Source organism: Branchiostoma floridae, chromosome 9, assembly GCF_000003815.2.
Source record: "Branchiostoma floridae strain S238N-H82 chromosome 9, Bfl_VNyyK, whole genome shotgun sequence".
Lineage (NCBI taxonomy): Eukaryota > Metazoa > Chordata > Leptocardii > Amphioxiformes > Branchiostomatidae > Branchiostoma > Branchiostoma floridae.
In genome coordinates this window covers 14,930,653-14,945,447 of record NC_049987.1, presented here as the reverse complement: position 1 = coordinate 14,945,447, position 14,795 = coordinate 14,930,653, and the positions used below count along the sequence as shown (strand labels likewise).

Below are 14,795 nucleotides of genomic sequence, written 5' to 3'. Positions count from 1 at the left end.
TTAAACACGTGTCCATCAGTAGTGTCTACTAGACAATAATATACGTATACAATGTGTATATATATAGAGAGACAGAGACAGAGAGGGGAGAGAGAGAGAGGGGGGGGGGGGAGAGAGATAAGTAGATAAGTAGATAAATTCTATATTGATAAATCCTACCGAGGTCAAAGATGCTTATTTTCATGACCTCTGAAATCCAATAAATGTTTACTTTTCGTTACTGAAGTGACATACGACTTACAAACAAACAAACGCTCGTCAAGGTCCTGAATGTGCGTTGTGATGATTAAACGTTTCTGTAACTAAACTTAAGAATTCATAGAAAACTGTATCACTTATTTGACTATGAAGTCCAGTGTCTCTAATGTTACACCAAGAAACAAACAATACACCTCACTCTACCGTAGTATATCTAAAAGCTAACGTGTTAGGAGTTCAGAGATGAAAATAAGCATGTAACCTATGGACACATTATTACCACCTCCATGAAATTACGTGCGATTGCGATGAAATTTGGTACATGTGTTTGTGTTGTTGACTTGACGGTGAGGTTTAATTTTGGGCGTCCTGGTGTTAAACCTTGGTACTGCATGTGAGCTTCCTGTTTTGACTATGCTTTGTTTGGTGATGCATAGATTTTAAGGTATTGTGGAAGTGGTGGAAGCTTGGGTAGAACCATGCACTGGAACTGCAGGGGTAGTTTGGTGGTGGCAACCAACGTCCCCCAACGTCTGCTTGGTTAGTAAATGTGATTATGGTTGTTTTCTTCTCAGTTACTTATGGGTTGTGTTGTTGGACAGGCCGAGCTATGGCCATGTCACATTTACATGTGTTCTGGCAGCGAGACCTGGCCGTGGGATATGATATTCACCAATAAGGTGAAATTCAATATTCGAATGATTTTCATCTGTGATGGTATAATCCATAGTTGAATGTGCTCTGTTCTAACACAAGAAAAACACTCACCATGAATTGGCCGAGAATAGAACCTGGTCTGCTAACTGACAAAACAATTGTTACACTTGCTTATCCAGTTACGAGACTTTCTAATCTACACCACAAACATCAAGAAGTGCTATCGTTAGGTGCCAACGTTCGGTTGGATGTTGTCGACGTGTCTCCAAGAACGTAAACTAAATGCTAATGTGTACTATCCAACGTAACACACCCATTAACAATCCTATCTTAATCCACAAATTCTCTCGGCTGGGCTTCGCGAAAGGAAGGTCAGCTGAGGTTTGGTCCACGTGGCCACTTGAACGTTAGTGGCTAAACAGGCTTTTCATCTTGGATTACAGCGTGCCTCTGTAAAGCACACGAAGATGCTATTGCTTGAGACAATTACCCGTCAACGTGGTCGCTGAGGGATTCAAATTATCATCATTATGACGTCAATGAAAAGCCTGTATAAGCCACCCGGTCGCAAGAGAACGCTGGGCCGAGCCAGAGCGATTCTTCCTTCTGCGGCGCTTCCACGCAGTATCACATTTACCAGACGAAATACATGTCATACACCAGAAGGGAAGAGGTACGGAGATCATCAACATGTCCATAGTGAGTACACATACCTGTTGATTCTGTACAATTTGATTTGAATCATTCAAGTTTTATTGGCTATTGATCGTGGCGTTCTTCAGCCTTCCGTCAAAACCAAAGTACTATAATTCTACTGTAAATGCAGAAATGTTCGCGGTAGATTAATGTTCGCAGTTTTCGCGATGACTACTTCACCGCGAACTTAAAACCACCGCGAACATTTTTCTAATATGGTATTAGACTGTAGTCTATGGTGTTACCGCGAAAATAAAACCACCACGAAAAGTCCTTTTCCCGCTACCGCGAAATTAAATCCCCGCGAACTTTTTGCATTTACAGTATTTCTTTGTCATGTTACTGTGTGGGACACTATGGTCTGCAGGCTTTAACTGACATTGAAAAGAGATCACTTCGTTCGCATATTTTGGCCCATGACCATGTATTCCTGCATACCCTCATACTGTCTATTCATCACATTATTTTAGTTCAATAGAAGTTTTTCAGTCGAAAACCGTGTTAACTACTTTTACACGTTATATTGGTTGTCACAATAATATCACTTTATTTTACCAGCATATTCAGACAAAGCATGAAAGAGTCATGGCCATCCGTGCAACTAGCACGCCCGGATGATGATGATTTAGACAAAAATTATTTTGCTAGCTTACTAGTCAATATAATGTGATAGCGTAATGGTAGGGTGTTAGCATGATGTGGCATGGAGGCCATTGGAGGGTATATCAGGGTATTTCCCCAAAAAATCCCAATATATCTTACTTTTTTTTTATCAAGCTGAACCAACAGCCGACCTCCCGCCAATTCTTGGGTACAGCTCTGTTGTTTTGCGCCTGTCTCCTGATGCTGCTGTTTCTGTACGGGTACGGGTACGGGTACGGGGGGTGGAACCCACTGAAAGACCAAGGCGTGTCACGGTGGGCTGTGGCAGGTACTTCCTCACCACGTAAAGAAAAAATGGACGACAAAACTGTACAAGTACGTCATGATACGTCATGGTCGGGTGGGAAGACACAGACGACACCAGCAGTAGGATTTAACATGACGAGAGAACTGAGGAGGCTGAACCCAGGAGTAAGTACTATTCTTTATAGGTCTTTGATTCGTTTGTTTGTTCGTTCGTTCGTTTATTTACTTGCACAAAAAAATACAGGAAATATTGTAATATTTGTAACATAAGAGGCATTACGTATCGTAGATGCAAGAGGAGGAAAACGCGCATAAAAAGCCCCCCTCCCTCATACTACACAAAATATGTTATAAACAATAAAATAAAATAAAATATGTAGGATGTGATAGCACATGAGGATAACCAAAAAATGAATTAAGATAATATATATAAGAACTGAATATATGAGTATAATTCAGCGGGCTAGGACAATTTATCAGATGGGTTTTCAATGTCCTTTTAATTTTAAATGTTAGAACATATTTCTGGCCTGAATTTGAGAACTTTCAACAAAAATCCATCGCAAAAATCCATCGATATATCATTATGAGTGTTTTATCATTTGGGTAGAGGTTTTTATATAAGCAACGTGCTTGTCTAACACACTCAAGACATATGTGAATAGAGTAAAGTATACGTAGATATACAAATACGGAAATACAGGATTGAGGTCAGAGAAGAGTTACAGTGGCAAAGATTTCTGGTGTGATCATCTTCATGGACAACAGTCAGGCAAAAATAATTGTTTAACAACGTATCAATCAATCTCTTTCACTATAGATCTTTTCAGCTCTCCCGAAGGAGTTTCTCTCCAACAACAAGAACCCGTGTTGGTTCGAGAAGGTGCATGGAACAGACGTGGGTTCACGGTGGCGGGAGAGACTCTCTGACAACGGGACCGGGCATTTTCGGTTAACGTTGAGGTGAGCGTGTTATCGGACTCAGTCACTCATTCACTCACTCACTCATTCACTCACTCACTCACTCACTCACTCATTCACTCACTCACGCATTCACCCACGCGCTCACGCACACACTCAATCACGCACTCATTCACTCACTCACTCAGTCATTCACTCACGCACTCACTCATTCGTGCACTCACTCACTCACTCACTCACTCATTCACGCACAAACTCACGCATGCACGCACGCGCTCACGCACACACTCAATCACGCACTCATTCACTCACTCAGTCATTCACTCACGCACTCACTCATTCGTGCACTCACTCACTCACTCACTCACTCACTCACTCACTCATTCACGCACAAACTCACGCATGCACCCACGCGCTCACGCACACACTCAATCACGCTCATTCACTCACTCAGTCATTCGCTCACGCACTCATTCGCTCAGTCTCTCTAAGTCACTAAGTCAATCATTCACTCAGTCACTCGCTCACTCCCTCATTCACTCACACACACTGACAAACACACACACAAATACTGACGCACACTCTCACACTCACGCCCCCAACACACAAACATACTCACAAACATGCAACCAACCAACTAATCAATTAATCGATAGATCTATTAATCAATCAACCAACTAATCAATTAATCAATCAATCACCCCTTCCCCTGCAGATGTTTACCATACTTTTACATTATCGGTATGCCGAAGTGCGGAACCTCGGATCTTTACTATCGCATCACCCAACACCCGGATGTTGTTCGTGCCCGGCGTAAGGAACCCGAGTGGTGGACTAAGGGTCACCACCAACATTTCGGTACGATTTGGTGATGTTTGGAAATGGTCAGGGGTTCCAGGTAGCATCCACTGTCTTTCATCAGTGACTGAACAAACAAACAAAAAACTCTGCTGTCTGGGGCTGTAACTGGCCCCACCACATAGTCTGTGTAACACAAACTCCGCTGTCTGGTGCTGTAACTGGCCCCTCCACGTAGTCTGTGTAACACAAAATCTGCTGTCTGTGGCTGTAACTGGACCCTCCCAAGGAGGCCGGCCGGGTAGGAGGGCTGCTATAAGCGAGATTGAATCAGGCTAGTTTTTAACCAAAACTATGAAAAGATGTGTTAATGAGGAGAAGACAACTTGTCAGTGGATGCTGCCTGAAACAATGTCTGAAACATCTGACCATTTTCAAAATCTATCCATTTGCTGGAGTAACTCTAACCTTGCGAATCTTATTACTTTGATGTATAATTTAACCTTCACCGACGGCTTGCAATGTTATTATATATGCATGAAGGAACAATATCAATGTTGGTGCGATGTCCTTACGAGTAGAGTGTTCGCCTTGCATTTACCGTAGTCTAACTCGGTAGGTCGTGGAATTCGATCCCCTGTTGGGTCATGACCCAAAAGCAGAATATACAATTTTTAGCATCTGAAAGTCTTGATATGCATACCAAGACTTTTAAAAGCTAAAAGCTGAAAATTTCATATTTCTTTGCTTAGCACTTTCGGGGAAAGACAAAAATGTGGTAGGTGAACACACATCGCTACCAGTGGACTAACCCCTGTACTATGTGCAGTTATAGTGTGTGGCCCATGACGGAGATAGGTACCGCCCTATACATATGCACCACCTGATGCGCTTGGGAAAGTGTTTGGAAGTGAAGCACACACACACATCACTAACAGTGGTCTTGCTGTCTGCGGTAGTGACGTGCACAAAGACAGGTGGCACAAGGGCTTCGTATCGTAGATTGGCGCCGCCATAATCACCACCATGTGTTTTCTCGAAGCCCATTGAAACTGCAAATTAATTCATCATAGTTTTTCATTCTTCAACATTACTCCGTTGGATAATCACGGTTCTCTTCTAGGAGAATATCTGGATTATTTTGGTGAAGCGGCCTGGACCATCCAGTTCCAGAAAGAATTGACTTCATCCGGACAAAAAGTCACTCATGACGTCATTACAGGTACACATTAATAGTCTCCAGGTAGATTTTCCGGTTGTATAAGATAGTATCAAAGCTGGGCAACAGGGGTGCCTAAGCATTTACACGAACCCTATGAAATTCGTACGAATATTATGTGACACGCACGAACCTTATGTGATTTGCTGGAATCGTATGGGGAATCCGTCAACCACTGCTGTGGTCACGTGACAGACGGAGCGGGATTTTCAATATGGCGGCTTCAGCGGCTTCGACCTTCGGCGACGGAAAAATGCGATGTAACATGCCGAAATGAAGCAAAAAGAGTAGCTCACAGGCTATTGAATACATCTTCGTGACGGCACATGTCCATTCCATGCATTGCAATATAGATATCACGGGTAGGAACGCTCAAAATCATACGTAGCGGCCGGCCGCCGTTTTCCACAAGGTTCGTGCAAATGTCATATGGTTCCTGCGGTATACATAAAATTCCTGCGTTTCGCATAGTGATTCGTGCGTATCACATAATATCCATACGAATTTCATAGGGTTTGTGCAAAGGCTTAGGCACCCCTGGTCAAGGAGTGTACGTAGCCGGCCTAGGACTCGTAGGAGTGCCCATCAGATAATATAAGGTAGTATCACTGATGGCTGATGGACGCTCCTTGGCCAGCTTTGAAACTATCTTGTGCCACCTTCTGCCTCATCTCTCTGTTGGTAGAAGTCATCTTGAATCAGACTGGTAAAATTGTGTACCTGACTTCGGTTGGGGAGGTAAAAGGTGGTGGGATGAGAGGGTGGGGCTCCGCCTACAGCCTTGGAACACCAGGCTATGGGAATACCTCTACGATTTGCGTTATATTAGGAGAAGCCAGTACCTCCACAATATTTTACAACGACAACTGGAGAGAGGAACTTTGGGACACTCCAAACAACGAGCCGCCAATCCTGATAGCGGATCTGATCCGGGCTGTACAGCCAAACGCCAAGTTCATCCTCACACTTAGGAACCCCACAGAAAGGTGAGTTCATCCTCACACTTAGGAACCCCACAGAAATAAAAGTTCATTCTCACACTTAGGAACCCCACAGAAAGGTACGTTCAATCTTAAACTTAGGAACCCCACAGAAAGGTAAGTTCAGTCTTACACTTAGGAACCCCACAGAAAGGTAAGTTCAGTCTTACACTAAGGAACCCCACAGAAATAAAAGTTTATCCTCACACTTAGGAACCCCACAGAAAGTAAGTTCATCCTCACACTTAGGAACCCAACAGAAAGGTGAGGCCAAGTTGATTTGTTTATATATATGGATGACGTCCCTTAGAAACCACAAAACTGTTTCGAGCGTGCAAAAAAAGTTTGGACAAAAATGAATAGCTGCCTTCATTGTGAAATATACGTGGGCAAGAAGATTAAAGAAATGTTCATTATACAATATATATAATGTTATTAATTTGTCTAAGGGTATTTGCTATCTCTAGCTCCATGACAAACATCAGGTCAAGAATAAAAACAATATATTTCAATCCATGTATAGATTAAAATATAACAAGACCTCTTCAGTGTCACTGACGAAAGCTAATGGATACTATCTGAAACGTCTGACGGTTTCCACAATTATATACAATTGCTTGAGTAACTGCTATTTGGCGTATTCTGGATTATCAGCTGGATGTCTAGCCTTCATCAAAGCATCCATTATTTTCCATCAGTGACCGAAAAAAGTCAGACAGTTTCCAAAATATATTCAGTAGCTTATTAACTAACCTGATACTACATCTTATCACCTGGATATCCGGGACCCTCAGCTTTCATGCGTCGTAACACACCATACATCTCTACTACCGCTACTACTACTACTACTACTACTACTACTACTACTACTACTACTACTACTACTACTACTACTACTACTACTACTACTACTACTGCTACTACTACTACTACTACTACTACTACTACTTCTACTACTACTACTGCTACTACTACTACTACTACTACTACTACTATCACCTGGAATTTTTTTATTATTACGCTCATCGTGACATCGACATAACGTTAAACCGTTCGAATATGCTTTCTCTCTTCAGGTTGTATTCCGACTATCTCTTCTGGAAGTTCTTATATGTAAAGAGGTCAAATGAAGATTTCCACGCGAGGGTTATCCTAAGTCTCCGCATCTTCAGGCAGTGCCTCAGGAACAATTCTGTCCGCTCGTGCGCTTACGGAGTCAGTGAAACCGAAGATCCAACAGCCGGAACAGTAAGCACTAACGTTGAATTACCAAAAAGATAGACTACGTACTTTAAAAAAAAATCTTTTTAGGCCTACGTCACATTTCCAAACCGGAGCTCGGTCGGACAGCTTTCGGGAACGAAAAGTATGATACAAAAAAGACACCAAACTACACAAGACCAAAAGAGAATAGTCGTGGGCATTATTTTTGTGTATATATACGTATGCATTTCTATTTTTCGTTTCCACAAACAGCCCAGCCGAACCCCAGTTTGGAAATGTGACTTACCTAGGGTTAGACTTTTTTCCATCTCTTCGCTAACGTTCCTGGGTGTCGCCTGCAAAGTAATGATCACACTGATTTGAATTTTGGTACATATTCATAAAAGACTTAATACTTGGCATCTATGCTTCTGGGTGAGGCCGAGAACTTATTTATCACCCCTCGTGCTTTATAATCTTGCCCCCAGGTTAGATCACGTGTTTAATCTTGTCCCCAGGTTAGATCACGTGTTTAATCTTGTCCCCAGGTTAGATCACGTGTTTAATCTTGTCCCCAGGTTCGACTGCGGCGGGGGTTGTACGAGGTGTTCCTGCGGGACTGGTTGTCTATTTTCCCGCGGGACCAAATTCTCGTTCAGCGTCTGGAGGATCATTCTAAGGACCCAAACACAACCATGACAAGGGTTCTCAACTTCCTGGATCTTGGTCAGTATTGATAATGATAAGTTTATAATGTCAAGTTATTACGCGGAGGCTACCTACATTTTCCGTGGGGTAGCCTATGTCCGTTGTTTAAAAAAAACAGGATATTTCAAATCCAACAGTCAACGGACGGCGGTTTCAAACTAGAAACTTACGAAAATATTGCAATTTAAACCCACCGTCCGTCGACTTGATATAATCCTAAATACCCATAGAATGAAAGGACAGAACTCACAGCAAAACAATACATGTATAGCATGTGACCACTTGAGTCTAGATTTTGACTTGAAATCTCATAACTTTTTGGGTTTGGCTTCTTTTTCTGAGACAGTCGAAGACGAATCCTACAAACACTTGGAAATATAACGTGTTTCGTCTCCCACTGCTTTAGATGTACAGTTTTTATCTATGTATACTATGATTATCATTGTGTTACTTTGGCCTGAGATCCAAACCTATTTTTGCTGCCGAGTCTCTTCGAGTGGACAAAGAGGCTCGGCAGCTACATGTATGGTAGCTATACGCATTTCTCACGCGGCGGCCATGATAGATCTAAAACGAGGTCAATGAGGCAAACAGATAAAACTTATTTTCAAAACCAGCTTCCATTTAGTTTTTCCCCAACCCACACAATTTTCACAATATAAGATCAAATAATAACTATTAGAAATAGTGTTATGCACCGAAAGATGTAGCAATCTAGAGTAGCGCAGACTGGTCCCATAGTCCCTTAAAGAGATGCAAAATAAAAACATAATAATGCAAATATTTGACGGACATGCAGTCAGTCTCTTATTGGTCCCTTTTCCAGCCTATCATTGGTTGAACTGCTAATTATGATGGACAGTCTTTGTTTGCCCCATTAACCTCGTTTTCCATCTATCATGGCCGCCACGTGAAAAAAAGGTGTATAATGGTTTGGATCCCAGGATATCTTGTGAGAGTCCCGAGCCCTTCCTATCTTACCATAAACAAGTATTTGAACAAATATTTCATTAATCCACTTTACAGGACCTGTGAGAAAAAGGGCTGACAAAGACGCTATCTTCGGATTCCACACGAAAAATTCCCAGAAAAAACATTACGACAGCAGCGGCCAGATGTTGCCAGAGACGCGGCGAATTCTGAACGAGTTTTACCGACCATATAACGAGCGACTTGCGGAGCTCTTAAACAATACGCACTTCCTTTGGCAGAAGAATAGCTCTGTCTAAGACTCTTGTTTATTTGTTTGGCCGACCAGTCGTTTCCAAACCTCAGTTCAATAGTCGAAACTCAGGGGAAACAGGGGAAACAAACCCAGCAGGAGAGGAGATATCTCCTGTGTGTCCTCCCTTTTTCCCTAGTCAGAATGTTCCTACTGTTTACTTTGGAGGATATATATATATATCCGAAAGGTTTGCTTATTGCCAATTAGAAACTGTAATTCCTACGTGTATCTCAGTTGTTTCATGATGATCAAACACTTGTAGAAAAAGAGCATACTTTATAAGCAGACAGCAGGCTGGCTGGTATTTCTGTGCGTAGGATTAGGGGTGGGTACCGGTACAGTGTACCGATTCAGGTCCGGACCTGGACCTGGACCTGAACCGGACCTGGACCTGAATTTTTGCCTTGCCGCCAGGCAAGGCTTTACGCCAGCTTTTTTCCATGGATCAATGGACGGACCTTTTAACCCAGCCCTTCCAAAGCCCCTTCCAAAGGCCCTTCTTTCCTTGCCGAGATTCATGGCTTAGTTAGACAATGGTACATTCCAGGCGAGTATTAAAACGCTCTTCTAGACGCATGTTACTGTATGTGGTCCAGCGTAATAAATCTACGCTTTAACTCACCATGTTTATATAAATATATATCACAAATTGCATCAGAAGGAACTTAGTTTGTAATAAAAAATAATGCATATTCATTGTGGGTCAAAAAGTTTTACAAAACCTGTTTAATGTGCCAATAATTCATCTGACATAAATTATGATAATGAGGGGGGGGGCGACATGTGGAACTCGGGATTTTTAAGCGTAGAATCTAGTCTAACTTACCAAAATAACATAAAATACGCGGCAAGGCACAGCTTTTTTAAAAAGATTTCTTGTTTGTACCGGTACCCAGCCCTACGTAGGATAGTTGGTCACGAATCTGATATGAATCTACTTGCATCGATTTTCGACACGCCCTCCTAATTTGAATCTATTATATGAAGAGATAGAGATTAAATAGGTGTTAAATGCACATTTTTTATTGTTAACCTTAGTTTTAAACCATGTACACCAATGAGATGATTGATAACTTTAACGTAGCGCTACCGATTTTTGTGCAATACCATATTGCCATGCGTATTGGGCAGACGTCGGAGTCGAGTTGCGCGGTAGAAGTCACAACATGGGATCATGGTGACAACAATAAAAATCCTTGAAAATCCTCTTTTTCCTTGAACAGTTTGGTCCAACCTGGAGACTTTTTGGTCAACAATTTGCTCAGTTTGGAAGTTTAGTTGGCGTGCGGAAGGATTTTAGTTTTGGGATCATATGAGTGGCATCAGGAGCAAACTGGGTCAAAGGTGAGGTTTCTTTCAAAGTGCGAGCTTTTCTCGGAGTTTGAGCCGATCAACGCCATGTTTTCTTTTAATTGTTGTAAAGATGACCCTTGTGACTGCCTGGTGGAGAAAAATTTTTAAGATTGGGTTGATACTTTTCTGAAGCCTTGTTTCAGTGTATTTTAACATGCTTTCCTGTGGAGAGCTCTGACGTCTAACTGTATTGTCAGCCCTATTGTCCACATTTATCATGTTCATTTTTTTTTCATCACCTCCGTGAAACGGTAGACAGGCCAGGGGCACAGCCCAGCTCTTTCATCAAACCCAGGGTATTGCAGTGACTGTTGTTTTTCACTGCACTGTGCTTTTCGAAGAGCTGATATTTCTGACGGGTTAGACTTTTGGCTCCATCTGCGAGCTTCAAGATGAATTATTTTTTATCGCACAAAAATTGATAGCATTACGTCACACCATGACAACCTAGTAACGTACAACGGCATACATGTACCATGAATGTCTAGAAAGTCGACCTTAGGATAAGCCCTGAACATCGTCTGTTAATGTGCGTGACCCAATGCCATGTAAACATACTTCCCTTATTCTTTTCGACAAGCAATTCCTAAAAAATATATATGGCGTATAAATGCACACGACAAACCACTGAACATTTTTTAAAATGTAAACTATACCGCAAGCTATGCTTTCGAGCCACTAAGGCCACAGCAAGTAAATTTTATGGATGACATCAGTGCGCTCATTAATATTCGCCTGATTTCAGGAAAAAAAGTATTCTTCTCCTCTTCGGGGATGGTCAGATAGACCAAAATAGGCAAGCATGTTGTGTTGTAGCCTAATAATCATACTTGTGACACTGGGGAGGTAGCCGTGACTATAGTTGCAGAAGTGAAACTTGTTGGATAGTTGTAAAAGTGCCACCAGTTTGAAAGCCATGAATGTAGTAACCAGCTTGGCAAGTGATACCAGTGTACCATGCGTGTCGCTTTTACTACACTAGTTCACTTCTTTACGAGAATGAATGCCTTGTTGGTTGTGATTATTTTTGCACTCTACATAGGATGTGATCCATAAAATTTACTTGCTGTGGCCTAAGATATGTTGAGACGAGATCATATAGTGTCATTATACGTATATATAATACTGCTTTTCCGTAACAAATGGAACCCGCATTCCTTTCTTAGTCACTTTAACAAGAACGCCCCTGCAGTTCCAAAATCTACTGCTGGGGGACCAATCCAACACCTCTTCTTCCTAACGTCAAAACTTATATACCGCCTAAATCTGTATACCATTCAAAAATCCCGATTGTAACATGCATAGGATATAAGATACATTGAAATCCATTGTACAGTAGAAGTTGCTAGTTACTGTAAATGCAGAAATGTTCGCGGTGGATTAATGTTCGTGGTTTTCGCGGTGACCACTTCACCGCGAACTTAAATCCACCGCGAACATTTTTCTATTATGGTATTAGATCGATTGCAGTCTATGGTGTTACCGCGAACTTAAATCCACCGCGAAAAGTCCTTTTTCTCGCTACCGCGAAATTAAATCCCCGCGAACTTAAATGCATTTACAGTAATTTGCAAAGTTTGTCCTATTTATGAAATTTGTACTTAAATGTGTACATCTTTGTCTAAGCTGTCCCAAATTCATTAAAAATTTTCCTTCCTTTAGTTATCTTCTTAAAAGATTTCGACAAATTACGATATAGTCCCAGAACAAGCTGTTGACAGAACCGTAATAACATTGCTTCTTTTGACAATAAAAGTTATCTGCCAAAAGATTCAGGCCACACTATGGATAAATGATACAAAAAAGTTCTATGCAGTACCATGCAAAGTTATCTGGTTACCCAATGCCAACCATAAACGTCGTCTTCCCGAGACCTTCCAACCAAAATGTCATCACAATCCCTACAGAGCTTCTAAGGTTATTACTGACTCAAATCACCGGGAAATAAACTTACAGACACACCGATCAAAAACTACAGTCCCATTTTCAATCACTAGTCTACCCTTGAATAAAAGTACAAGAAAAGTTGTCTTCATATATGTGAATACACGTAATACATATTCGTGAATAGTTGGACTATCATGTTCTTCATATCAAACCCCTCCTCACTCTCTGTGCTTTAACCAGTTAAGCTTAGATCCCAATTGGAAAAAGAGGCCCTTACGTGTAGTTCACGGGCTATTTGTTTGTTTTCTGAACTTACGGATCCCAGGGTATTTTGGGGAACGGCCGGGCATCGGGTGGAATTTAAGTCGGACTTAAAATGAACCCGGGACCCGGTAAAAAAATATAGACGCCGTGACCTACCCATGTGGAACACACACTAAGGAGTACCCCCGGTATCCGGCAGTTCACCGGGACAAATTTGTGGCTTCTTAGCCAGGTCGGGGCACATTTGGGTGATTTCTGACGGTGAATTGGGACCTAAGCCTAATCAGGTGATTGTGGACACAGTGACAAACAGCATCATTGCAATGCCGCTTGGAGATGCTGCAGCCCGGCTGTCCACAGCTCTAACGTCTCTGCATCGGTGGTCTTGAAGTAGTGCGTTGTCTTGGCGGTGGACACGACCAAGCTAGAGTCAACTGTGGTAGCAAAATGCGTAGCATTAGTAAAGCCTGGGGCACAACCCGCCGTACGTTCAAATACGTGCTGTCTACGTGCCAAAACGTGGGCAATCTTTTAGTGTCCGTAAGTGGTAAGTACCGTCTCCGTACGAGCTCGTAGGGAATCCGACGTATTTTGGAGCACGCAGACACGCCGTAGAAATTTAAGTGCCTGCAGAACTTCCTCTGCGTTCGGGCTGCGGATTCGCCCTCCGTACGTGCCAGTACGGGCGACGCGCCTGCCATGTACAGCCTCAACGTTTTCAAGAATACGTGGCGGACGTGGCCTCCACAAAAAACGTACGGACGAATTACACGTACGGCGGGTTGTGCCCCAGGCTTTAGTGTTGTCTAATGAGCTATGGTGTATATGTATATGTGTACATGTATCCAACCCTTTCCATGAACGCATCATCTAATTTGTGGGCGAGGTTTAGTTAACATAGGATAACCATATGATAAAGGATCCTCATATTTTACAGTGATGTCAATTTCGTCGTAGTTAGGCCACATTGACTTAATTTTATGGATGACATCCGCGCGCGCATTGATTTTAGCCTGTTTTAATAGAATTGTGGCCACATGTGACCCAAGAGCATCCAAGTTCCATCAGAATTTTTTGCTTGCCAAAGGATCTTCTCTCCAAGGCAACGGTACAAATAGCATGGGGCCACAGAGCCCTTGTTCCCCTCTTTGAATACCAATGGCAATAAAAACATTATGGAAATTGTCTCTTACAGTTTTAATAGAGGTCAACATAAGACAAACCAAGCCTGGAAAAGAATTGATTGGATGTGGTATAACTGCATTTTTCTTTTTTTTTCGCCCTCGGGCATTAGTTTTGGGGTCTTCAGAGGATGTCATCCATAAAGATAAGTCAGTGTGGCCATAGTCGTACAAGGATCTAATTAAAAATCTCTTTCAAAACAAGACTGCAGGAAATTGTGCAAGACACGTGTACGACTAACCTCAGAGTGACCTGAATTTGCGATCGCACGACGATCATACGACGTACGTACGACACTGGGACCATACCTGTGTCTATTCCGGTGATATCCCGAACTGGCAGTGATTTCATCTGCAGCTGCTTGGACGGTCCCCAGGAAATGGCGGCACGTGTTGGGTCGGTGGGGTCATGGCTCAGCCGAACAAACCGCCTGTGTTCGGTGTTCCTCGCTGTCTTCTTTATGAATGACGTTCCTGAACGATAAAAAAGATGTGCAAAAGTTAGCCTCCGTTGCAGACTTGGAGGTTGGGTGGAGGCGGGCCCTTGGTTCGCGATTTTTAAAGTTGGATAGGTTCTCTTTTGCCGGGAAATGGAG

General features: G+C 42.4%; 2 protein-coding genes across 2 annotated transcripts in view; one reads left to right on the top strand and one right to left on the bottom strand.

The window, feature by feature from the left end:
- The first annotated feature begins 2,592 nt into the window (after positions 1 to 2,592).
- On the top strand, positions 2,593 to 9,549 carry LOC118422193 (carbohydrate sulfotransferase 15-like). The gene is made up of 9 exons (XM_035829709.1): positions 2,593 to 2,625; positions 3,281 to 3,423; positions 4,097 to 4,239; positions 5,237 to 5,401; positions 6,228 to 6,384; positions 6,592 to 6,642; positions 7,455 to 7,626; positions 8,160 to 8,307; positions 9,316 to 9,549. Exons 1-9 carry the CDS (start codon positions 2,593 to 2,595, stop codon positions 9,516 to 9,518), a joined length of 1,215 nt encoding a protein of 404 aa, XP_035685602.1. The 3' UTR covers positions 9,519 to 9,549.
- A 2,837-nt stretch (positions 9,550 to 12,386) lies between these two features.
- Positions 12,387 to 14,795, bottom strand: part of LOC118423533 (reducing polyketide synthase PKS1-like) — an 18,013-nt gene continuing 15,604 nt past the window's right edge. Inside the window, exons 8-9 of the mRNA XM_035831719.1 lie at positions 14,509 to 14,673; positions 12,387 to 13,452 (exon numbers count right to left, since the gene is read on the bottom strand). The gene's annotated coding sequence lies outside the window, so the exon portion shown is untranslated. The remainder of the gene's footprint in view (positions 13,453 to 14,508; positions 14,674 to 14,795) is intronic.